At 58.6% G+C, this 25,662-nt stretch overlaps 1 protein-coding gene across 4 annotated transcripts in view; it reads left to right on the plus strand.

The window, feature by feature from the left end:
- The first annotated feature begins 545 nt into the window (after window positions 1-545).
- CASKIN2 (CASK interacting protein 2) overlaps window positions 546-25,662 on the plus strand; it is a 34,490-nt gene continuing 9,373 nt past the window's right edge. For 3 of the 4 annotated variants that reach the window (XM_068151535.1, XM_068151538.1, XM_068151537.1), the window contains exons 1-8: window positions 546-784; window positions 3,013-3,724; window positions 21,736-21,787; window positions 23,673-23,770; window positions 23,881-24,026; window positions 24,175-24,270; window positions 25,114-25,244; window positions 25,459-25,567. In XM_068151535.1, coding sequence (XP_068007636.1) covers window positions 3,631-3,724; window positions 21,736-21,787; window positions 23,673-23,770; window positions 23,881-24,026; window positions 24,175-24,270; window positions 25,114-25,244; window positions 25,459-25,567 — 726 coding nt within the window. In that variant the 5' untranslated portion in view covers window positions 546-784; window positions 3,013-3,630. Of the gene's footprint in view, window positions 785-1,822; window positions 2,543-3,012; window positions 3,725-21,735; window positions 21,788-23,672; window positions 23,771-23,880; window positions 24,027-24,174; window positions 24,271-25,113; window positions 25,245-25,458; window positions 25,568-25,662 lie in introns of those variants that run through there. The other variant, XM_068151536.1, reaches the window with a different exon arrangement.

Here is a 25,662-nt window from a genome sequence, read left to right on the forward strand (position 1 = left end):
GGGCTGACTGGGTCGGGCTGGGGCTGAAGGTGGTCCCCAGGGGCTGGTGCCGGATCACCAGGTCAGTCCTGGGATGAGGATGGGGGATCTCTCGCCGGAACTGGTTCCAGTTTGAGGATGGGGGACCTCCCACCACTGCGGGTGCCTGAGCACCGGGTCGGACCCGGGCTGAGGATTAGGGATCGCCTCCCGAGGCCGGTCCCGGCTCGGGCGTGAAGGACCTCCCACCGGGGCCGGTCCCGGAGCACGGGGCCGGTCCAGTACCATGTTGGTCCCGCCCCCCGAAGCCGGTCCCGACCCGCGCTGGGTCTCCAGCCGGACCCCGTCCCAAGCGACTTCGCTGCCCGGGAGCCCCCGGGACACCCCTCGGTGCGAAGCGAGGCGGGAGCGGTGCCGGCGCGGCGGCTGCCCGGGCCCTGCCCCTGCCCAAATCTGCCGGCGCATCACGGTGAGTGACAGCGGCCCCGGCCCTGCCCAGCCCGCACAACCCGCCGGGCTTTTCCAATCAGGCCGGGCCGGGGAGGGATTTCCTGCCGGGACGGGGCCAGCCTGAGCGGGACTTTGCCGAGCTCCGAGCCGCCCTCTTAGCCGGGCAGTCGGGACCGCGCCGCTCTCTCCGGTCCGCTCCCGGTACCGGACCCGGTCCTTCTCCGCGCAGCTCGGCAAGTTGCTGCTGAGCTTATCCCAGCTCGGTTCGGTTCTCCTCGGCTCGATTCTGTACTTCTCGGTGTGGCTCGGTCCAGAGCGGTTCCTCTGGGCTCGGTTCGCCCCGGTGCGGGGCCAGGTGAGTGGAGCCGCTCGGGCCGCTCTCGGGAGCAGTGGAGCGACTCGTCTCGGGGAGAGGGGTTGAGGCAAAAGTACTCCCCAAGCCCTGCCCCAAAGAGGAGGGTCCCGGGGGTCTCGGGGACCCGACCGGTTCCCACTCCCCGCCTGCCCCTTGGCGTCTCCCCGGGCAGTGCAAAGCCTCCCGGGGGCCTCCCGGGGGAGACGAGCTTCTCCCCCTCCTTCTCTGCCCTGCCCCTTCGGAACCCAGCCTCGGTGCCTACTGCTCTTTTGCATCTTTCCTTCTCCACTTACGTAATTGGTTTGGGTTTGTTTGGGTTGCGCTTCCCCCCCACCCCCCTTCTCTCCCTCCTTTTTCTCGGCTCTGCTTTTGGCTGCGGGAACGTTTGGGATACTTTAGTTCTCCAGGTGGATTCCTGGGCTGGAGACTGAGCTCTGCTGGAGTGGGAGGGATGTTTGCTGTTGCTTTTCCAGCTTTGTGCGTTTCTCGACTTCTTACTTTTGCTGCTGCTCCCCTCTCAGGAGGCTGAAGAGGTGGAGATCGGTATTTGGAGCTCTCGGTACCTCCAAGTAACTCTTTGAGCCTTTCTGGCTCCGGGAGAGGTGGGCAGAGCGCCTGGCGTTCCCAGCGAGGCTGTGCTGGCTTCTTAAATAAAAGAATAAATAAATTCGGCACCCTCAGACTCCCTTTTTGTGAACGCTTTTGAAGAGCACGCGGAGCACAAAGTTGGGTGCAGGGCAGAGGGTTAAATTAAATAGTTCTGAAGCTGGTGTGAAGGAGGTTTCGGGAGGAGATTTGTTTGCGGCAAGGTTAGCCTGAGTCAAGTGGCTGAAACTTTGTTGTAACGTAGATAAGCTGGTGCGGGCGCCCCAGGATGCGGGGAGGTGACAGCGGGTGCTGGTCTCAGTGCCTGGCACCAAACCCCTGAGCAGCTCCGGGGACACGGGGCTCACCGGCTTAAGGACCCATGGGCTCCAGGGGAGCAGTGAATCCCCAGCTTGGGTGGGGGGAATCTCAGCAGCCCCTTTTCCCAGAAGCTAAGCCATCACTGGAGTATCATCCCTCTAGCTACCCTGAATTCTGCTGCACCGCAGGGAGGGCTGGAGCACAGGGAGCCCATGGGGGGTCCATCCTCGTGGCAGCTTCGAGCTTTACTGTGGGTGGGCTGAGCGATGCTGTGTCATGGGACCCGCTTCTGGCTTTGACCCCCCACCCCAGATGCAGGCAGGACCACTCCTCCCACTGTTGCCTTCTCTCCCCCGTGATTTTCATTCTCCAAACAGTGACCTCGATTGCTCAGAGGAAGCGACACCCCCTATTATATAAACGGCTGAGGGCGAGCGCTCTGGGAAGGGAGATGGCAGGTCTGGGCCACGGCTAGGGGAACCAGAGCCAGTTCTGATATGACCCAGACTGACACAAAGGGAGTTGTGGGTTGATCTTGCAATGGCCTTGCAGCTGGCACAGCATGAGCTCCCTGCCCTCCTGCACGCACACTCCTCCCCGAGTGTTGGAGCAGCCTGCCAGATTCACAGCCCTTAACCAGGAGGGATTTTCTCACCACCCAGTTTGGGCAGCCAAGGCACAGCGTGAGAGTATGGGCTGGGAGCTGTGAACTGCTGCTGCAAGACCTGGTGGTCTCTCCGGAATACCTCAGCTGGCCAGGAGATGGGCTCGATCCTCTTCAGAGCATGGTTGTGCTGCTGAACTGCACCCAGCTCCTCACTTGGGCCAGCCAGAGCTCTTGTCCTGGTTAAAGTATGTCTTGGGCCCCAGGGCACCGAGTTTCACGGGTAATTGGAGGGTGGGGGTTTTCCCCCTGCACAGGAGGAGAAGGGTGCTGGGCAGGCTGACCTGCTCCCATGGGCTGCAGAGGACTCTGGATAAACCTCCCCAGCCTCCATCCCTTGGGTGCTGCCCCTAGGAGAGGAGAGGAAAGTGCTGTCTGAAGCTACACGTGCTGCCTTTAGGGAGGGGATGGCGCACATGGTCCCGGGGGGAGGGTGCTGTGTCCATGTCCTCCTGCTCCTCGTCCACCTCCTGACAGCACCCTGGGGAGGTTTCCTCTGCAGGTTCTTCCCTCTCCATTTAACATGAGGATGAGCCAAGTCCCACCAGGACTAAATATAGTCAAAGTATTTGTTCTTCGGCGTGGATACAAAAGCTGTCGCGACGGAGCCGGAAGGTAAATGGCCTTCGAGGGCTGACTCTGCTCTTCCCCTCCGCAGGTCCCGGGCTGCCGTGTCGGGGCTCGGCTGTGTGCAGGGCTCCCCAGCGTGGCTGCAGCGCTGTTGCCAAGAGGAATGCCAAAACGAAGGGGCTAATGAGCACCAGAGAGGGAGGATCTATAACTTCCAGATGGCAAGGAGCCTGTAATGCCTTTGGGAAGAATTAGGGACTCATCGTTGCAGCGGAGCCTGGTGAGGGGAGCAAAACACATCACCTCCAGCTTCAGGAGCACTGTGAGAGGCCAAGGACATCCCAATGCTGACTGTGCCGGCCGCCTTGTCCCAAGCCACCTGGCTTTGTCTCATGGAGCCCTGATGCTGCCGGGAGCCTGTCCCTGAGCACTGAACTATTTCTTGCTTTAATCGATTGCATGTTCTCCAGCCAAGCCCCGTCCGGGTCCTGCTCCTCCCAACGTGGAAAAGGACTTCTGCCCTTAACAGAAAAACTTCTTTTTGGGTTTTTATGTCCCGTGGGATTGTAAAGCATCTTTCTTGTTGGATTTGGTCTCCAATTGAAGCATGTTTTGAGGAATTACAGTCTTACTCCCATGGCTTTATAAACCGCTGGGAGCTGAGGGTTTCTGCCTTCCACGCCGCCGCTGCGCCCACCTGTCTGCGATGGGGCGAGAGCAGGAGCTGATCCAGGCCGTGAAGAACGGGGACGTACCCAGTGTGCAGAAACTGGTGGCCAAGATCAAGGCATCCAAGAGCAGTGAGTACCTGGGCACAGAGCTGCAGGCTCCCTCTCTCCGGCCGGGCACCACAGCCTGTCCTGGGGCATGAGTCCCAGCAGCAGGCTTGGTGCAGCTGAGCCAGGGTGCAAGTGCTGCCTCTGAACCCCACGCAGCAGTTACAGTGCAGCCGCAGGCAGGAGCACAAGTTCAGCCTGTGAGGATAAATGACCAGGCTGTAAGCCATCTGCCCTACAGGGCTGGGGTTCTCCCTGGGCTCCAGGCCAGGGGACCTGAAGTGTGGGCCACTGAGCAGGAATGGGTGAAGGGAAATGGCAGAGGTGGGGGCAAGTGAAGCCACTTGCTGGGGGACATTGCTACAGAGGTTCTGTGGTGATTGCCGCTTGCTCCTGGCCGTATTTATCTTGTGAAAAATTATCATCCCAGCCAGTCGACTGGAACCAATCGTCAGGCCTTGAATTTCAGTCTGGTAATGTTTAACCCTTCAGCAGGGCTGTTTTCTTGCATGTGCTCTCGGAAAGGTCAGTGGCAAACGTGGCTCAGAGCGAGCGTCTGGCTCATAGGGTCCCCAAGGGCGCCAGCATCCTGCAGGCACCGCACAGCATCTGGAGGAGATAGCGGGGGGTGGGAAGGTGGAGGAGCAGCTCATGCCCGGTGTCATGGTGCCCTGATAGAGAGCTGAGCTCCTGGTTACTAATCATGATTTACCAAGAGAAGGCAACTGGGAAAAGTGAATAAAAGGGTGCTGGGTACAGTGTTTGCTGGGGAAAGGTGCATGGGTATGGGGACCCCCTGCCAGGACTGCTCATCATGGGGGGTCTTGTGGGTGTGTGAGGGAAAGTTGGAAGGGGAAAACCTGCTTTGGGGAGGGAGAGGGGAAACCCGGGCAGGAGAAGCAGCTGTAAGGCTTCTTAAGAGTGGCTCAGGGCAGAGAGGCTGGTGCTGAGAAATGTGAGTTAGGCAGAGGATTATAACTGTGAGAAGGGGATCAGCTCCCCTGGGTCAGCTACTGGAAAGCTTCAATGAGGACCAAAACTTGGCAAATTCTGAATGCTGGGCCCTGCAGGAGGGCTGTGGCACATTTCCTCCCTAGAACAGGGAGTACCTGATGCCCCCTCTGGGGTGAAGGAACTGGGGGCCGTTGCCTTCACTAGCAGTTCAGGGATTGCACCCATCCAGGGTCCCTGAGCTGGAGCAGGCAGGTTGAAGGACACTCTGAAGGCAATAAATAACAGTCAGGACCTCAGTGTCCCGCTGACCAACACAACCACATTCCCCTGAGCTGGTGTCCCGTGGCTGGTGGTGTGGGCAGCCTGGGGTGCCTGTGGCTCTCCTCCTCCTGAGCACCCGGAGGGGTGAAGTTACACTTGTTTCTTCTCCCCTCCAGTAATTCCCTCCCAGTTAAACCCAGTCTGTGTTTTCTCTCTGGCATCTTCCCCTCCCTCCAGCCATGGGGCACCCATGTGAGCATGTGTTTTACTCCCCTGCTGCAGCAGTGTCAGCAGCTCCTTCTGCTTATTTTCACTTTATTCCTTTATGAGGCAGAGTGGGGGGGGCCCAAAAGCCCAGACCTCTGCAAGGCCACCCTGCAGCCCTTTGGTGGGGTTCCCACGCTGGACCTTCTGAGGGGGGCTTGCCTTGTCCCAGGGGCTTGTCCCCAGCATAGAGGGCATCACTACTCCCCATGCCTTATGGATCCCTCTCTCTCCTCTGGCCCATGCCATGTGAGCTGAGCATTTGCTGCATTCGCTGCTCATTAAAGCCCCTTTCCCATATGACAGCCTGAGATGCTGATTATTTTTATGTGTGGGTTTTGGTGTCGGCGTTTTTTGTTGTTGGTCGGTTGGGGGTTTTATATATATATATAAAAATCCCTCTAAGAGTCCTTCTGCTGTCTCAGTGGATTGGGAGCTCGGTCGCTGTGATCAGCCCTCTGGGGCTTCCTGTGCCTAAAAAAGTCACTGCACGTAAGCAAAAAAAGAAAAAAAAGAGCGAGAAAAAAATAAATCAAGCGCCAGTCCCGGCAGCGGGAACTTCAGGGACACGTTGTTTAATATTCACCGTGCGCAGCCTCCTCCCCGCGCAAGCGCTGCCGCGCAAGTGGGTCACGGCACCCATTATTATAAGGCGGTGGGGCGGGCAGGGAGAAAGGTTTTTTTTTTTTGCAGGCAGGAGGGGAAGGGCAGGCGTCCTGCCTGCGAGAAGGGGACGTTGGGACGATGCCGTGGTCGCTTCATCAGCCGGGGATGGCGAGGCGGGGCGGGGGGAGATGTCCTTGGGGAGAAGCGGCGGCTCCTGCCGAGCTACCGCGCTTTGCTGAGTGAGGTTCCCCGGCGCACAAACAGAAACGTCCCGCTTCGTCCTGCTTTTTTAATTTCCTTCTCTCCCTCTCCCCCCCGCCCGCCTCCCCTCTGCGTCGGAGCGCTGCAGAGTTTAATTGAAATTGTTAAACGACCCGTCACGGCTTTGGCCTTTCTCCCCGCCGATCAATCACGTCCCCGCGTTGGCCGCGCTCGCCAACAATGCAGCAGTTGGCCGGGCCAGGGCGGCTGCTGCGGCACCAAGGGGCTGGGGCTCCCAGGGGAGGCGAGAGGCAGAGCCCCATCACCAGGGCTCTTGTCCCTGGGAAGGGGTGATGGCTTCTGGATCCGGACGATAACTCAGCAAGGTTTGAGTGTCCTCATCCCTGGATGTGCAGGGCTAAGGGAGAGAGGATGGGGTGATGCTGGGGCTGTGTGCGATGCCCCTACAATAGCCAGGGGGCTTGAGGAGCTGTGGAAGGTGATGGGAGCTGGACTCACTGTTTGCCTTCCTGGAGGGAGTGGTGAAGGTTTTTGTTTAAACGTGTGCAAAGTGCAAAGAAAGGGCAGCAGCTGAGCAAACTGGTGTTAAACTCCCAAGGACAGGGAGTGAAGCCCTGCTGGGGTTCAGCCACGGCCTTAGGGAGGTTCAGCCAGCTTCAGGCAGCCACTTGCCCCATTTCACCCACTATGTTAGGGTTTTCCAAACCTTGAATATATCAAGGAGAGGGAGCCTGGGACTCAACTGTGATGGGGTTGCGACCTAGCAAGTTGTTAAATGCTCGTGAAGCTTGCAGAGGGGCCTGGCTTTATTCCCCACGCCTGGGCTGATGCCCCTCATTGCTGCATCCCGGCAGCACAAAGCATAGCAAGGTTTTCTCAAGAGCAGTGCTGGCCCTGGGATGCTGCTGTCACACATCTGGCTGGGCAGGAGAGGGATGATGCAGTTCCACGTGCTGAGAGACTGCAGCAGGCAGATGTGGGATAACTTCTTCCTTCCCTCCTTCCTCCCCTCCCTCCCCTCCCTCCCCCTTAAATTTCCTCCTAATCCCTAGTAGCTATATCAGCATAAGCCCCAAAGCATGAGGTTTAATATCACTCCTGTGATTTTTTTAGCCTTTGCCACCCATGCTGTCTCCCTGTCCTCTGCAGAAACACCCACCCTCCTGCCATGTCCTGCTGGCCTTTTGCCTTCTCTCAGGTGTTTAGGGGAGAAGTTGTTTCTTTTTGCAGTTTGGAGGTAATTTTGCAGTGATGTTAGATGCACCTTTGCACCACCTGGCAAGCCCAGCGTGCCATCCCCCCCCACTGAGGAGGACTATCTTCCTCTTCACTGCTGTTCCTAAGGAAGCTTTGTCCTCGGGTGCTCCAGCTGCTCTGCTTGGCCTGGCTGCAGTGAGGAGCTAGGACCAGCCTTGGGCAGGATCCTTATCATTTCAGGCTCTGTTACACCCGATGGCTTTCCCTGCTGGCAGTGGCACAGGGATGTCTGGGCACCATGCCCGCTCCAATCCTGCCCTGGGCAGTGCAGGCGGCTGGACCCGGCCCTGCCACTGAGCCCCAGCGAGGCCCTGGCCGTGTCCCTGGAAGCCCAAGTTTCGAGGACATGTACCCAAGCGTCCTCAGCCGTGTCCTCCCCTCCTCTCCCCGCGCTGTAGGTCTGACGGGCTGGACCGGCTCCGCAGCCGCACGCCGCCTTGGAAAAGCTGTGGGCACGCCTGCGGAGAGACGCCGAGAAACTCTGCCGAAACGGGCAAAACTCCCTCTGCCGCCGACACCGAGCCAGGAGCGGGGCGAGGCGCCGTGCCCAGGGGAGCCTGGCTGGCGTCGGCCCCGTGCTGGGGACCCCACCGCCCCGCAGCCTGCTGAAACCTGCTTTTGAACCAGCCCGCCGTGGGTGGGTGGCGGGAGGGGGAGAAAATTGGCTTCAAAGGCTCCGGCGAGTGTGACGGCTGCAGCTGTTGTGGCACGGCGAGGGGTCCATCCATCTCCTCCCGACTTGCCCAGGATGGAGGTCTCCTCCAGCAGCCTGGTGGCTTTTGCCATCTGCATCCAGGTTGTCCCAGCTTTTGGGAGGTTTAGCCCTTTTCCTTCCAGCTCTCTCACCAGGAAGGAACGGCCCTGTGCGGGCAGTGATGGAGGGAGGAGGGAACAGGCTTTTGCTTTTCAAAGCTGGCCTCTAACAGGTGTTGAGTTTGGAAAGGGGCCCAGCTGCCACCGGTGCACCCAGAGCTGGGCAAAGCATCACCGTGCTGAGCGTGAGAGATAAGGCAGCAGGAGCCTGTGCTGGCCATCACCCACACCAGTGGGCACAGCCCTGTGCCCCCCTGCACTTCACCTCCCTGTGTTCACACCTTCACTCTTCCCCTGTCCCAGGCCTGTATTTCTGTCCTCAGCCTTTGAAAGCTCAATGGCAGGGCAGCCTGTGGTTCTTTGCCCTCAGCCTGGGCTACCCGCAGCTGCCTTCTCCTTGCCTGGGTGAGAAAGTTTGGGGAAAAAAAGGCCCAGTTTTGGGGAAGGGGACAAGTGTGGGGCCTGTCCTATCTACTCTGGGCTATGCTGCCATGCCTTGGGGATGACTAGGCAGCACTGGAGTGTCCCCAGGAGGATGTAGAAGTCCCTTAGGGCAATGGATGGCTGGCAGCCATCCCTGGTGCCACAGGCAGGAGGGGGATTTCCATCCTTCAGGCATTTCCTGGTGACTCAGTCCAAAGCAGGGGGTTCAGCTGCCCCTTCCCAAGGGCTGCAGGGCCTGTTTTGGCTGTTTGACCCAGAAACATAGGACAATTCAGATGACACCCAGCTTGAAAGGCAGACAGGGAGGGCAGCCCCCAGCCATGGAACAGTGTGTACCTGGGCTGCTGGTGGCACACGGGTGCTGTAATGGGGACGGTGCTCCCCAGGGCTGCACCCAGACAGGGGGACGTGGCAAGGACACACCACCAGCACAGGCTTCCCATCCTCCAGCTGGGAACATGGATGTGCTGAATGCACAGAACAGCTTCCAGGCAGGATGGAAAGGGTGGAAGAAAAACTTTCAGGGAGTTTCTTTTAGCATCGCTGCGCTCTTCCTCCTCCTCCTCTTCCTCCACATTCCCTTAACAGAGCTTCTGGCTCTGAAGACCTTGACTGCGACCTAGAAAGGGCTCGCAAATCATCCCTCTGTGGGACCAAGTTGAGCCTCTGTGGACCACAACCACCTCGCCAGCATCTTCTAATGGGGATGGTGGGAAGGAGAGGAGCAAACGATGGGATCGAAGCGGCGATCAACAGCATCCCGCATGGAAGATGGTTTCCAGCCGGCCGGGAGCGCGCCGTGGCGCGCTCCCGGCCGGCTGGAAACCATCTTCCATGCGTTATTGCCCCAGTAAGAGTTAAAAGAGGGGCTGGAGGCCGTGCGTGTGTGTGTGCATGCACGCGCCCTGCTTTGTTTTTAAAAGCTCCTCGGCGCTCCTGGCTCCCCGCCAGAGCCGGGGCCCTGCCGCTGGCAAAACCTTCAGCAAAGGAGTATGAAAGGGGCAGAAACTAAACAACAATAACCCACCTTTTCTTTCCTTTTCTTTTTCTCCTCTTTGTTTTTTTTTGTTGCTGGGTTTTTGTTTCTGGCTCCTCTAGCAAAAGGGGGTGGGGGAGGAGTTGTGGTGGAGCGTTCCAAGTTTCCCACAAATCCCATCCTGGCTTCTCCCCCCCCCCCCCAAAAAAAAACAAGAAGGGATGGAGAGGGAGGGACGTGCATGAACCTCGGAGGTGCAACATCATCAGAGCCTTGCCGAGGTGTCCCGGTGAGTCATGGACCTGTCTGGAGATGCCCAAAACTGCTTGGAAATGGCTCTGCCTGGGTGATCTTTACCCTCCCAGGGAAGGTCTGGGTACTTTTGTCTATCCCTTTTTTCCTATGGGACGCCTGGGGGCTGTGGCAGCCTGTGCCTGGGGTGGGTGCGTTAGGCACCCTGAGCTGTTTGCTACCCCAGGGGAGAGAGGCCGGAGCTACAGCCGAGCCCAGCTTCGATGGAGAGATAAGGGAGCAGGGAAAACCTGCGTGCACGGCAGGTATGCAGCTCCCACAGCATCCCAGGCCTGGTGCAACACGTCCGGCTGCGCTTCCGCCAAGCCCTGCCAGCGCCGCTCCCTTGCCGGGCCCCAGCCAAGGCTGTGCAGAGAGCGTGTGGCTGCCGGTGCCGCCACTGTGCCCAGACCCCCACTTCAGCCTCCACCGGGTGCCATTCCAGGAGCCAGAGCCTGTATTGGCCAACCTCGGTGGGCGGCTGTGCCGTGAGGGGTGAAAACTCCCAGGATTTCGTAAGGCCGGCTGCGGGCACGGCTGGTTGTGTAAGGTGCCCTGTCTGCTTGTGAAGGGAGTCAGCGAGTACGCTGCAGGCGTCTAGTGCCTGGCACGTGGGTGAGCCTGCCAGCCAGGCTACCTCAGGCTCTCCCAGGCTCTCCTGCTTGTTTTGCAGGTGCCTCTTGCCCCCATGGAGCGTCAGGGTCTGGCTGATTGTCAGCCCTCGCTTCTCCCCCTTGAGGAGCCCATCTTGGGGCTTGTTTCTTTGCCAGGATGGGCATGGCTAAGCCTGAAGGGGGTTTTCCAGCTGGAGCTAAACTGGGTACAGACAGCAACAGAGAGAGCATGGATAGGGAGTGCCGTGGACATTCCCCTTCTGTGGGTGTCCTCTCTCCCTGGGCAGGAACACCCAACTCACAGCTTGTGCAGCTCCTCAGGGACCTCCCTGGATGCGTCCTCACCATGGCAAGGCCACATAAGCACCTCCTGCCTCATTGGCCTCTAAAAAGGGCCAGAGTCCTCCCTGGTAGCTAATCATTGCCTACGCAGGTGCATGGCAAGCCCAGCTGGCAGCGTGGGGGCTGGCAGAGCCACAGCAGCTGAGATTGCTCTGGGCTGCAGCCCAGGTTGCTCCAGTCGGCCTGAAGCACCTCAGGTTTGGTTTTATTGAGCTGACGCTGGTGGGAAGGACTGCATGAACCTTCCTGGCTTCCCTGAACGAGCAATTGCTAATCCTGCTGGGATAAAAAGAAGAGAAAGACTCCTCCTTGCAGGGATTTGAAGAGGTTCCTGCAGAGAGAGGGGAGTTGTGGCTGCCCATGCTCTCTGCCTCCAAACCCAGAGGGCTGCTCAAGCCTCGGAGGATCCCTCTGCTTCCTTCTCGGTGGTGCTGGGGCTCAGGCATCTCTCTCTCTTGGAGCATCTGTCCCACTGGTTATATTTAGCACCATGTGCTGGGCTGCACATGGATGTCCTGGAGCTGCTTCTCCATTCTCTCCAAGCCTGGTGTGGATGTGGAGGGGACCATCTCTGAGCCTCCAAAGTTACTGTTTTGCTCTGGCTCAGTGCAGCCTGCTCCGAACAGCTGTGGCTGTCTGGGGCTGAATTCACACCAGGTGTCAGTGTCACCATCACTCACAAGTGTTTTCCTGGGTAAACATCTCCCCGGAGCAGCACAGGTGGGTGTCTCTGCTCAACATAGCATCACCCAGGGACAGCCTGGGCACTGGCACAAAGACTAACATACGGCCATCAGCCCTCTGAGCCCCCACGTACGTTCAGCTCTGGCTGGGGCTGGGGGACGTGGGGTGCCGTAGGGTGGGTGGCACAGTGCAAAAAGGAGTGCCTTTTCCTACAGAAAGGAGCTGAGGGGGTGGGGGAACCCTATTTCACCCTCTGCACCCTCCTCTTTCTTCCTGCCATCCCCCCGGAATGCTGTGAGGCAGCGGGCGGGGGTTCCAGTGCTCGGCTCCCACGTCTTGCCTCCGCCGCCAACTCGGGCTTGCCGGGGCCGTTCCCGACACGCACCCGCCGTGCTGCGAAGGCATAAACAGATCGAGTTGCCGGCAGGGGTCCAGGGAGCGGGCAGGCCTTGGCTTGTGTCCCACCACCGCTCCGTCGGGCCGGGCTGCGGGGAGCACCGAGGCTGGGGCATGGAATGGAGGAGACTGGCTTGAGGGTGGGGATCCCCGCAGGCGTCGAGGTCCCTGCGGGAAGCTGGGCATGACCCTGGCTTGATGAGGGGCCGGTGATGCTGCCCCTGCCTCAGTTTACCTCTGGTGCTGAGGTGAGCCTGCTGTTCAGGGGTTTAGAGGTGTTGATGTGCTGCCTCAGAGCCCCCTTCCCCGTCCCCACGTGGGAAACTGCCAACCAGAGTTCAGCTTGTGGATGGGAGTCCTCAGACCCATCCCACCCCCCCTTATTCACTGCGTTTGTATTCTGATGCCTTTGACCTTGCTGTAAATCAGCCCTTGTCCCTCCTGTGGTACGTGGCGGGGACGACAGGGCTGCTCTGTGCCGCCCTTGTTCCCAGCTGGTCCCCGAGCAGCTGCTGGCCGGCTCAGGCGCCTGGGCTGGGCAACAGGAGGAACCCACTGCCCTCCCTGCTGGCCCTGGAGCAGCTGGGACAAGGGGAGTGGGACAGGAACGTGTCTCCCAAAATAACTCAGCAGCCACCAAGGCCCCCAAGGGGAGGGCGAGACAGGCGTGGGGTCCTGATGTGGGTTCCTACTTCCACCCCAGGGACAGGGAGATGCTTCTCCTGGGACACAAGAGTCACCAGCTGCTAAGTGACTTTATCAGTTCGAGGCTGCTTCCACCTGGGTGGTGCAGGGCATTGTGGAGATGTAGCTGTCACGTCTGTGTCCTGTCCACTGCAGATGAGTCCTACTGCAGACTAAGGTTCTGGGGGAATCCTAAGCTGCTGCATCCGGGTGAAAACATCCCACCCCAGCCAAGGCACAAGGAAAATGCCACCAGCCAGATGCTCTGCTGGATTTTTGGCGACAGCTTCTCTCACTTCATAGCATTGCCCAGCAAGCTGGAAACCTGGGCGGGCAGCCGGAGGGTCTGACCTGGCTGGCAAAGAGCCCTCACACTGGGCACAGGCAAGGCCCCATCGCCCTCCCCAGCCTTGGCAAGGAGAGGAGAGAGCAGCAGTGGGTTTGTTTCTCTTAGGCTGCTTGTCCCAGGCTGGAAGGAGCCTGGCCTGTTCCCACTGGGGACGGATTTGTTTCTCTCCCTTTCTCACTGGGAGCAGTGTGGAGCAGCCAAGCAGTTCCTGCTTTCTCTGCTAGAATATCTTGCAGCAAGGATGGGAGCAACAAGAGGAGACAAGTGCCCTCTGCACCCTTGCCACTGCTGGAGAGAGGACTTGGAAAAGGCTCCCTCCCATCCCTCATGGCTTGGGAGCACTGAGCAGTCTCTGCTGGGTGAGATCCTCTTGCTCTTTTCCAGTGCAGATGCCACAAATCACTGCAGTGCCATGGCACCTGCTGGAGCAGTCACCCCTCTAGCATCTCTTGAGACCAGCCCAAGAGCCAGAGTCCATGTTTCAGCTCTGTTCAGGGGGGAAGGAAATGGTTTGTTCACGATGTTCAGATCCACGCCACAGTTCAGATGGAGCTGGACAGCCCCTTGCATCACTTGCAAAGAGCCTCTCACTTTGGCCATAGAGGGTAGAGGCAGCAGCCCCCCACGAGTAGAAGACCTTGGTACACAGGGAGGAAAACCCAGATCCTAGACTGTCTGCCCCATCCTTCACAAACTGGGCTGTACACATCCCAGGGGACCCTGCTGACATGTCCCTGAGCAGGGCTGGCAGCAGCACCAGCTTGGCTTATGGGGTCAGGGCTGAGGAAAGGCATCCACAAGGTATTTTTAACCACGGGTGACTGCAAACCCCAGTCGTGCAGCTGCCAGCAGCGGTCTGAGGTTAGTCCTCGAATGCCGAAGGTTGATCCCCGTGGGCTGGTGGAGGGGGCAGGCTTTGGGGAAAATTCAGTTCCCAGTCATCAGGGCCTCAGGAAGGAGTGACAGCACTTGAACCATCGACCTTCTGGGTGACCTCGAGTGAACAGCTTCACCTCCCGCTGCCTCCCCTCCCATCCTGTGTGTGTCTTGCCTAGATTAGAGCATCCAGGGTGGGGACAGCCACTCTGCTCCGGGCACACAGCAGCTCCCCTGGGGCCAAAAGGGAGGATGTCACAGGGTTTGCCGCAAGGATGCTTCAAGTACTGGTTCCACTGGCCGGAGCAGCTCCTAGATGCTGGCTGCCACAGTGGGTACCAGCCTGACAGTGATGGAGACAGAGTGACATAAGGCCATGGCAGCCCTGTATCCCAGCCTCAGCCTTGCCCTGTTGTCAGGAGCTGCACAGTTTGCTGCAGCCATCTAAGCAGCAGTGGAGGGCTGGGTTCTCCTTTTGCTTCCTTAAGCTCGTGGGGCTTTGTTGGCCACTCTTGGTTGCTCTAGTTTTTATCTGGGGCTTATTGTCAGAACCATAAAATAAATAGCTACCTGCTCCTCCAGAGCGTCAAAACCCTCCAGGTGTAGGTGGGTTGCTGCGTCCCTGCCTGCCCTCCCTAATTAACTGTTGCTCAGCAAATCCAGACTTAGTGACCTGCCCTAATCTTCCTGTGCAAGGCAAGCCCTTCAGCTTCTGGCTCCTGCTGCTCACCTCTCACACCCCCCCAAGCCTCTCATGTGCCCTGTGAGCTTGTATCATGTTCACAGCCCTGGGTACAGGATGGAAGATGGTACCCAGGAAGCAGCATCCCCCTGTGCAGGGCTGCTGAGGTTGTTTTCCTCAACCAGCAGCTCCCTCTGTCCCACACTCACACCGCTCTCCCTGTTCCCCCCACATCCTGCTTCCCCTCTTTCTTCCTCCCATTGACCGTCTGCTGCTTGGATTATTTTTCCCCTGGTGCTGCAGCCTGCAATTTTCCCAGGTTGAATCTGCCTGGGTTTTGTTCTCCTAATCTCTCTAAGTCTGTTTTGTGTTATTTCTGCCCTTGTCAATCTGTTGAGCATCCTCCACAGATTATATTCATGTGCTGTTTGCTGGTATCACGTTAATGAGGAGGGTGGGGGGGTGGCTGTGGGTGCAGCCTGAGTACCTGTGGGGCACTGGAGCCCTTCAGTCCCTTCCCTGGCTCTCAGTATGGAGCCAGTATGGCACCAACTGAATGGGAGTCGGGGTGCATCGTTAATGCTGGACCAGATGCTCTGCTGGTCCCCATGTCCAGAAGCCCAAGGGTGGCTCAGGGCCCTGTGGCATGCCCAGTGATGCCCTGTGGGTGAGGGCAGAGCTCACACTTGGCTGCTGGCCCCTGCTGCTATCGCCCCATCTCTTCCCGCTCAGGAGGCGTCCTGTCCTTTCGGAAGGATGGGGGAAATGGAAAAGGCTCCACCTCTTCCCTGGGCAAATACAGCTCCTCTGAGTTCATATCCTGGAGAGCGGAATAGCCAGGTCCCAGCAGGGACGGTGACTTCACCTCCCGGTAACGCATTTCCCTGGCCAGCCCTTGTATCTCTGAAGGAGCTGCCTGCCTTCCCCCATCCGAAGCCTTTCCCAGCTGTTTCCATTGTGGCTGGGGCTGGGGGATGCAGCTTTGGGTCCATGGGGAAGGGGTGTTAACTGCTTCCTCTTGCCAGGGGAGCTGTGCTGGGGTGCATCACTTTCGGGTAGGCAGCTGGTATGAACCCCCAAATTATTGCAGGGAAGGGGAGTGAGCACTGCTCCTCCCAGCACACAGCTGAGACCCTTCGGGGGGCCTGAAACTCAGAGGATCACAGGTGGCTATTCCAAGGGGTGTATCTAGTCCCAAAGGGCTCCTGGGAGGCTGTTTTCCTCTCCTTGATGTTTGCTCCCCCCATCCCTGCTGTGGCCACCAAACCTCAGGGGGTGAGAGGCAAGAGCTGCACCTTCTTCCCAGCTGCGTGGATGGGGACACAGTTTCCGACTCTGCTTTTCCTTTCATTGTTCTGGGAGCCTTCACTTTGAACAAGCTGCCTGTTTTTTCCTGCTTTGCTTGTGGGGGGAAGTATCTGGGGGGAAATTGAGGGTCTGGCCGGGGGTCCCGGGGCGTGAGTGATCGATGCCTGTGCTGAGCAGGGATGCTTCCCCTGCTCCCTCCTGCTGCCAACTCTGAAAAACTTAATTGTTGGCTATTCCTTGGGAAAAAAGCTGCCAGCCTTTCCCAAAGAAGGAAAAAAGCTCCCAGCTGACTCTGTGCGTTGCAGCCATGTCCTCAGACCCTCCCCTTTGCACGTTGTGTGTCCCCAGTCCAGCCCAAGGGAGGAAGGCAGATGCCTTGGACTGCTCAAGCTCTTCTGCCTTTGCCACTGCCTACCTTCCCCAGCATCCACCATCACGTCTGAATGCAGGACAGGAGAGCTTAGAGGAGAAGGCACAAGTGACAACTGGAGCCAAGCTGCCAGAGAAGGCTCAAATGTACCATCAGCAGAGACAGCTTGGGTTCTGCATGGCTTTAAGCCATATGATTTGGGGCTCAGGCCCCAGGGTCAATGGTGGAGGCTGTTGAGGTTAGAGACAAGCAGGCTGTGTTTTGGTGTGAGGATGGTCACAATGCAGGGATGATGTGAGAAGCTCCTGGCAGGTTGCTGCACAGACTGGGGATATTTCAGCTGGACACAGGCTGCTGAAACCAGAAGTGGGGCTTGGGTGTGCACACCCTGGGAAGCATCAAAGAAGGGAGGGTCCACGGTGTCTCCTCCCTGGGTTTGGTGGGTTTCTCAAGGGAGGAAGACACCAATTATTCTCAAGGAGTTGCCAGACGCTGGTGTAGGGAAAGATAAGAGGTTCCCTGCCATGTTGCACTCTTCCATTGCTGCCATTTGCCAATCAGCTTCCTTGATTGCAGCCTCCCCATCCCTGCCAGTTAACCCAGTGGCTTGCCCCAGTCAGACCCACCCCACAGTGCCTGGCCTTGGTGGAGGACCTGTTTGTTGGCTTTGGTGGGGAGCCCATTTGAAGGGATGCTATGAAGCCTCAAACCCTGGCACAGCCACTTGTGGGCAGGAAAGTACTCGTGGCATTTGGGCACCTGTGACATTTGGATGCAGGGACCAGCTCAGCTGGGTATCCCAGGTGGCAGCTGCTTGGCAGCCAAATTCACTCACCATAATCATAGGGGCCCAGAGAACTGGGCACAGCGCTGGGCTTGGTGTTTGGGGTGTGGGCTGGTGGCTACAACAGGCAGCCAGGGTCAGGAGCCCTTGGCTGTTACCCAGCTTCCATCCCAAGCTTGCTGAGCAGCTTTGGCTGAGTTTCTTAATGTCTGTGTGGCCCAGCTCCTTCCCTATCGAAGCAGGGGAATCTCTTCTGAGCCTGTTGGGAAACTGCAGCTGAAGCAGCCAGCTCGCTGGGAGGCTGCGCCGGGAGGAGCTGGCTGTGGGTGACCGCAGCGGACGTGCCTGTGGATGGAGAGGTGACAGGGAAGGGTGATTCCTGCAGGAGAGGGATGGATGCCACTTCTTTGGGTCTGGATATTGGGTGAGATGTTGAGTCTCTCCTGACCCACCACATGCCAAGGCAGGGCCACCTGAGGCCGGCGGTGCAGGTCACAGCCAGGCAGGGCAGGGCAGGTGAAGCTGCCACCTCCAGCCCCCAGGAGGATGTCACCACCATCAGAGAGGGCTGGTGCTCTGCAGGATCACAGCTGATTAGCTTCTTCAGCTGGTTTATGGCTTAGTGGTGACAGTGCTCAGGTGGATTTTATTTTCCCAAGAGGGTATGTGCATATCTTGGGTGCGTCCTTCTCCCACCAGCCAGGGCAGCAGGATGGTGTTCCTGCAGTGCCCAGACAGAGCACCCCTGCCTGCAGGGTACTCATGGTCAGTAGTGCAGCTCATGGCTGGATGTTCATGGTGTAGAGCCACTTGGGCTGGATCTTGAAGGATGCTTATGATAGAGGGATGCTCAGTCCTGCAGCATGGATAGGGCTCACGTGCAGCCAGCGGTGTGGGGATGAGATTTCCCAGGGCAAGGCAAAGGGATGAAGGTCTGTGAGCAGCACCAGCAGGAGGGTGAATTTTTTCAAGGTGTCTCTGGTAAGGAGGTGGATCTCCAGTTGTAGATCTGTGCTGTGGCCGTACTGGGTGGACAAAAGTAGGGGGACCACAGCAAAAGCACTGCTTTCTGGAGCCTGGCTCTCCCTGTGAGAGTCAGGGCATGAGTCTCCAAGGGACACTTTGGGACACACACAGGATATTTGGGCATTTCCTTCCCCACCCAAACCCAGGCAAGGTGTGTGGCTCCTTCCTAGGAGGTGGTGAGTGGTTCACTACTTTGGAAGGGTTGTGTCCATTTCTGGGACCTCGGGGCAAAGCTCACAAGGACAAGCTCTCCAGGGAAGGGTATATGGTGACACAGGGTGCTTGGTGTGCTGGCACAAGGGGTACCAGCTGGGCAGGGCATGGGCACGCCTGGCTCCATGCAGCCGGCACAGCCGGCGCCAGGCAAGTGCCCCGGGGGGGTAAATACAAGTTGGTGCCGGGCCGGCTGCCAGCGGTGCGAGTGAGGCATCAGCCCTGACCAGCAGCAACCTGGGTGCCCCCCACAGATGGGGGATGCAGTGCAGCCCTGTGGGGAAACTGAGGCATGGGGGACAGCAGGGCAGAGAGGCTGCTGGGCTGGGGGAGCTGGTTGGAAACATGCCGCGCGGGGCTGCACCACCTTGGTCTCTGCCACCAGCCAGGCTCCAGAAGGCTGAGGGCTGGCGCTAGAGTGTGCCACAGACGAGGGTCTGGGCCCCGTGCGATGAGCGGGGGGACCGCGCTGCCTTCGGCACGGCCGGCGTCCAGCGGAGCACACGGGGCCGACATTCGAAAGCAATTTGCCGGAGCGCGCCGGGGCCGCTCCCCGCCTGCCGCTTGGCAGCGCCGCGCCGCACAGAAGCTCCCTGGCTCCCCCGGGGCCTCGCTCAGCCTGAGCTCATCCTGCCTGGGCCCGCGCCGCGCTGCAGGCGGCAGGGCGAAGCGAGGGGGGGGCCCGGTGGGACCCCTTGCAGAGGTTGTGTTGGAGAGTGGGGCCGAGCAGGGGGAACCCACGGCCGGAGTTAACCCTCGGGGTGCATCAAGCCGGGCTTTTAGCAGGGCCTGTTGTGACAGGATGAGGGGTGATGGTTTGAAACTAAAAGAGAGAGATTCAGACTGGAGAGAAAGAGGAAATGTTTTACACTGAGGGTGGTGCAACCCTGGCCCAGGCTGCTCAGAGAGGTGGGAGATGTGTCCCATCCCTGGAACCATTCCAGGTCAGGTTGTCTGGGGCTGTGAAACAACCTCCTCTAGCTGCAGATGTTGAAGGCATTCTGTGCTGGTGAACGGGTCCTGGCAGCCTAGCTGTGCTCTGTTTTCTCCTCCGTCCTTCTGACCATCTTCTCTGCTTGTGCCAGGGTGCTTGGCTTCTTTCCTACCCCTGATTTACCTTCCAGCCTGGCTGCAAACCCTCCAGCAGTGATTTACCCAGTTAGAAACTGGGGGCGAGCTGTTTCCCTTCCTGCCTGAGGTGGGTGCCAGTGTTACTGCCTTCACATTTGGGAAGAGCCCCAAAGGGAATGCTGCTCCCAGCTCCGCCTTTGGGACCTCCTGCTTTCCCAGCCACCCACACCACGTCCTCATGGTCCTGCCCCATGTCCTGACCTTTCTGGGCTGCAGGAGCAGGGAAGTAATTTAAGGAATGTTGCTTGGGGAGAGGAGTAAAGACACAGGCATTATGCCATGCAGATGCTAACAGCTGCCTCCTGGGTGCAGGGAGCAGGCAGGGACACCTGCCGTGTCCTGGGACACCCACCACATCCTAGCCCTGCTTACAGGACCCCGGTGTCCAGTCTGGTTCCCTTTATGGAGCAGGTCAGGGATGGGATTTTGGGGTGAGCTCTCACTCTTCAGATAGTGGGCATTGCTCATCTCCAGGACCAGCCCCTGGGGGCTGTGGGATGTTTCTGCCTCTTTTGGGTGTGCTTGTGCTCAGTGGGCATCTCCATCGAGCCCTTCTCTTCCCAGCATTGTCTGCCCAGCTCTGCCTCTCCTCCTCCATCCCACCCTTTCTCAGCAGCAAAACCTGGTGGCAATTTTCACCTGCAGCTGATGGAAGCAAACCTGCCTTTGGTTACCCCACAGAGCATCCTTTGAAAAAAACCAGCTAGGGGGCAAGGTGGTCATTGGAGGGAGGGGGAGGTGATGGCTTCAGGGGCATTGCCCACAGCTTAGTGGAACTCTTCATTTGTTTTATATTGACTGCATCCTTCCAGCAGCAAATGCTCTCCAGCCCTTCCTGCTCCCTAGTTGCAGAATCTGTCCCAAGACTTTTGGAGGGACAGGATGAGGCCTTTGCCCACTCACAGCCAACCCTGTTCCTGGCTGTGCTGTGTGCTCCAAGTGTGATCTTGCCTCCATGAAAGTGGTACCACAGAGGCTGGTGGTTGCCTTTGCTCCATCACTCGGATCACAAGTGGCCAGTGCACAAGTGAAATGTTCGTTTTTCCTGGCTGGTGGGGGCTTAGCCTTAGTGAAAACCCTGGATCCTGAGCTTTTGGGCATTAAGGGGCTGGGAGGGAAAAGTGAGAGCTCTGCTGAGCAATGGCTTTGAGAGCTGATTTCTTTAGGAAGGGCTTTCTGTGTTGATGGACCCACACTGAAGATGAACAGCCCCTGGAAGAGGTAATTAGGGTGATCCTGCCCCCATCCCTTCAGCTGTGGCCACAAGTCACGAGTCCTTCACCAGCAGCCACTCCAAGCCCATTTTGCATTAATTAGGCTGTTTACAAAACACTGCAAATTGCAGTAATGAACACACCGGTCCTTGGTTTCCTTTAATTATCCATTTGCATAGTGAATGAGCTGGGCCCCTCTTCAGCTCTCCCTTCTAGAGGGGATTTGCCTGGGATCTGCCGTGTGAGGTGAGCAGAGACCTTGAAAGAAGAGGCAAAGAGAAGGGAGCGGAGGAGAAGGAGCTGCAGCGGTGGCGATCTACCCGGCCGCGAGGGGGGTGCTCCTTCCCCGGGACCCCACAGCGTTTCAGCGGGTTTTGAGCGGCCATTTCATCCTGAGCTTGGAGCCTGGCTCTCGGGCTTTGATTTTGCAGAGGAAAGAGTGCAGAAACCTTTCAGAGCATTTAATCCTCCTGGGCTCGGCGATGGGGCTGCCTGGAAGGGCAGAGGAGGAGCGGTGGCATTTCTTGCCCCCTGCATACCTTCTCCTTTCTTTCCCTTTTGACTCGGCGGATGAATTCCAGAGATGTTAATCCGCTCTCAGCCTCTCGGTGAAGAATAAAACGTCCTCTCTGTGTGGGAGGAAGGAATTCATTCGAATTAATTGCGGGAAGGAGCGGGGAGCAGGGGGTGTGTGAGAGACTGTGCCGAGGGTGGGGCGAGCACCCTCCACTTCTCAGTGGTCCCTGAGGAGGAGGGAGGGACAGGCAGGGGGATGGGGATGGCCGAGGTGGCACAATCCTCGCATTCACCAGCAGAGCCTTCAGCCTCTGCCCCAGCCATAAAAATGCCAACCATGCGGTCTGTGGGCCAGCCCTCGGCAGCGGCGGCGGGCACAGGGAGCGAGTGGGGGGTGAAATGGCCCCGCTCAGCAGTTCTGGGGTGTTGCTGCCTATAAAGGGGAGGAATGCGCCGTCCCTCCGGGCCGGGGTGACAGGAGCCATGGGGTCTGACCCGTCCCGGGGCCACGCAGAGATGCGACAGGAGAGGCAGAGGGAGGAAGGGGTCTGAGCCTGAGTTGGGTCAGCCCATGGAGGGTTCGTGGAGGTGATCGCAGAGTGAGAGGAGAGGAAAGGCCGCCGGGATGGGCCAGGCGCTGTTCTGTGCGCTGGGAGGTCGGTGTGGTTGCAGCATGGGGTTCATGCAGGGTCCCAGGGGCCGTGTGGAGTGGTGCGAACCTTGCCTCCTGCCCTGACATTCACCTCTTCTCTCTGCAGAGCTCCTGGGATCTGCCAAGCGCCTGAATGTCAACTACCAGGATGCAGATGGGTGAGTGCTCCCCTGGTGGGGTGCTGGATGCCAGCCTGGGTGGGCTAGCTCTCCTCAGTCATGTCTGCAGCTCTGGGTGGCATAAAGCTTTCAAGGGTAGCTGCTGAGCCCTGGAGAACACAACAGCATCCTGAGGCTAGGGCAAGCCCTGCAGAGGCAAACCCAATACCTGTCCAGATCCAAGCTGAGGGCTGCGCTCAGTCCATCCTGCAAAATCTTCCATGAAGGATCTCTGTAGGGCTGGGGGTGGAGAGGGGCTGCAGTGTGTCCAGCTGGTGCCCTGTGTCCCATCTGAAGGCTGAAGCACAGAGGAGCACCCAGCCAGCCCCGATGCCTGCACGTGTTTGTGCCTGTGTCTAATATCCCCAAAGCAAAACCCCTTCATTTGGGGGGGGGGCGTGCTTAGAGGAAGAAAAGATGAGGTTGCCAAGTGACCACAGCATATTTGTGTAGCTCATCACTTCCAAAATGCAAGCACTTAATAAGCTGGGCACTGAGAGTTAAAGAAACCACGAAGGCCCATAAAATAAATAAGCAAGTTACTCTTATTGAATTAACTCTGACCTGTGAGTTATTAGCGTTGTTTTATGTACTGGTGTGGTACCTAATTTCTACATGTTTTCCTTTGGAGGACTCTGTAGGAGGAGGTGTCTGTGATGAGTTCTTACAGGCCAGTGGTGGGGGTGAAAATGTGCAGGATGGCTCTGTCTTAAAATAATATTGTGCAGATGGAGCCTAGGAGGGAGGGGGGAAAGTAATTAAAGAAGCAATGATCTGATTCTGATAAGGCAAGGGGTTTAGGCAGCACTGAGAGGACTGCTGGTGGGGAAGAGGGTAAAGGGGCCATTCCCTGTGAGAGGGATGCGTGGGGTGTAAGCAGCACAGGCAGTGTGTTGGGTTTTGCTGTGGTACAGGAAGAGGACAGCAGGGAGGTGAGACCTGTGGATGGGGATGGCAGCCTGCACCCTCCTGGGAGAGCCATGCTGCTGGCAGTGTTCTCAGCATTGCCTTGCTTGTGCCTTGGAGATGATGGGACAGGAGAGCAAGGGTTTGAGCAATCTCCTCTGGACAGAGCTGGCCCTGCAGGGATCCCACAGCACTGGCTCAGGGGGATTGTGCTTCCCTTGGCTGGGCTCAGAGAGATGGTGCTGCATTGTAGGGAGCAGCTCTCTCTGCTGGGGTTAGCATCGCTCCTGCAACACTCAGAGTTTGCAGGGATTTGGGAATGCTCTGGCACTGCCATTAGGAGGAAGAGCTATGCTGGCCAAACTGTGTCCACAGCCCTGGGCTGGGATGCTGCTGAGCCCATTAGAGCCTCGGGCTGGTACTGTCTAGAGCCCTCCCTGCCCTTTGGAGTGGCACAGGGCTAATCCCCAGCAGCACGGAGACCTCTCACTTGGTCATGGTCCTTCACATGACAGCACAGGGGGAGTGCCAGGCAGACAGGCCCCTTTCACAGCCCCAAGACACAGACCTCTTTCATTACCAGCGGCCTCCCACACTGTGCTGTGGGCTCCCAGCATCCTTACTGGCATGGGGAGGGAGTGGCTGGTGGAGGGGCCAGGAGTAGCCTCTGGGCCAGTGTGTTTGCCCATAGCTTTGGGCTGCCTGGCTACACTGCAGAGAGGGAAAATATATCTGTCTCCATCCTGTGTGTTCACCCAGGGCTTGTGGGACCCCGGGGTCTCAGGGGCTGCTCAGGGACCCTGCATTCCTCCCTGAGCTCTGGGTCACAGGCAGCATGAGAGGATTTGTCTGTGCTTTGCTCTGGGGAAACTGAGGTACTGGTGACTGTTCCAGCCCTGGGTCCAAGTCCCTCTGCAGGTGGGGCTATAGGGGTGGCACAGTGGGGACAGGCCAGGCTGAGCCCTGTCTTGTGTCACAGGTTCTCAGCACTGCACCATGCAGCCCTGGGCGGCAGCCTGGACCTCATCTCGCTGCTGCTGGAGGCGCAGGCCACCGTGGACATCAAGGACAGCAACGGTAAGGAGGGACCCCTCCCAGCCACAGCCCCATGCCTCTGGCAGCTGGCTCAGCCCTCTGAGCGAGGCCAGGGGCCACATCCATCCCTGCTGAGCCTCGTTCCCCCGCAGGGATGCGTCCCCTGCACTACGCAGCGTGGCAGGGGCGCGTGGAGCCCGTGCGGGTGCTGCTGCGCGCTGCTGCCTCTGTCAACATGGCCTCGCTGGATGGACAGATTCCACTGCACCTCTCAGCACAGTATGGCCACTACGAGGTGGTAAGTGAGAGCCTACCACAACCCCCCCCACCCCCTCTCAGGCCTCTTTGGAGATGCACAAGTGGGAGCAAACCCCATGGTGCCAGGCAGGAGGGAGACAGAGGTGTGGGATGCTGCTGAGCCCCTGTGCTGTGTTGCTCCCCTGCAGTCGGAGATGCTGCTCCAGCACCAGTCCAACCCCTGCATCATCAACAAGGCAAAGAAAACCCCCCTGGACCTGGCCTGTGAGTTTGGGCGGCTGAAGGTGAGTGCCAGGGGTTTCTGCCCTGAGTTGGGCTCTTCTCCAGGGGCAGCTCCTCCAGGAGCAATGCACTGGGTCTGGCCATGGCTACTCTCCCTTGGCTAGGAGCCTCAGAGCCCAGCAGGCAGCACCTGCTGCCTCCTAGGGCCAGGCAGGGCTGGATCCTGATCCCAGGAGCTTCAGGTGGTGCTCCTGACCCTGCAGCAAGGCCACATCAGGCTGTGAGGAAAGTCAGGAGTCCTCGCTTCTGCTTTCCTGCAGCCTCCCCTGCCCGCTTCAGCTTTGCTCCCGTTTTAAGCACAGAAAGGCTGAGCTGGCTAATCCATGCAAGCCCTCAGTGTTTGGTCCTGCCCAGCTGGTTGAGGTCCTCAGCATGGTTCATGGGGACAGGGACACCTCATGCTCTGGGAGACCCTGGGCCAGCCAGCACCACACTGCTGGGCTGGAGCATAGCCAGCCAGACCATCCTGTGCCCCACCAGGGAGGGGACCAGGGGGACATTTCCATTTTTGGAGTATCTATAATGTCTGCAGCTATAAACAGGGCAGCAAAAATAACTCCTCTGTGCCTCAGGGCTGCCCTGAGACACAGAGTTGCTCTGGGCTTGGAGGGACTAGAGGTTTTCAGGGCTTGGTCTGTAAAGTCTGATTACGGGAAGACTATTTGTGACTGTTGTGACCTTTTATGGCCCCTTGCACAGTGTGCCCCTGCCAAGCACTGGCCAGCTTCAGCCAAACCCTGGGGCTGCAGATGGAGGGGAGCAGTAGGCTGGGGAGCAGAAGGCTGGCCCTGAGGGTGAGCCCCTTGCTGGGAGGGTGCAGGTGCTCAGCCCTGTGACCTTTGCAGGTGGCCCAGCTGCTGCTGAACAGCCATCTGTGTGTCGCCCTCCTGGAGGGACAGTCCAAGGATGCCACTGACCCCAACTACACCACCCCACTGCACCTGGCAGCCAAGAATGGGCACAAGGAGATCATCAGGTAACACTCTGCCAGCCTGGAGCACAGCCATGTCCTGCCAGAACCCATCGTGGCTGCACTCCTGCTCCCTCCTAAATCTGCTTCCCTGCTGTGGGCTTGAGTCCCTCATCCCTGGAGCGGCAGAGGGATTGTCCCCTTCCCATTGCAAAGCAGTTGATCACCAGGCCCTGATGTCCATGTCCTGCACTTCATGCCTCTCCTTCCTTCCTACCAGGCAGCTGCTGAAGGCTGGGATCGAGATCAACAAGCAGACGAAGACAGGCACAGCCCTGCACGAGGCTGCGCTCTACGGCAAGACGGAGGTGGTGCGGCTGCTGCTGGAGGTGAGCGTGGTGGGGACAGGGCAAGCCCCGAGGGTCAACCATCACCCCTGTCCTCTTGGTCCCTCCATCTCCCGTGGGTTCAGTGGCAGGTGTGG

This window comes from Melanerpes formicivorus, unplaced genomic scaffold, assembly GCF_026170545.1.
Source record: "Melanerpes formicivorus ecotype bairdi unplaced genomic scaffold, bMelFor1.0.p_v2 SCAF_21, whole genome shotgun sequence".
Lineage (NCBI taxonomy): Eukaryota > Metazoa > Chordata > Aves > Piciformes > Picidae > Melanerpes > Melanerpes formicivorus.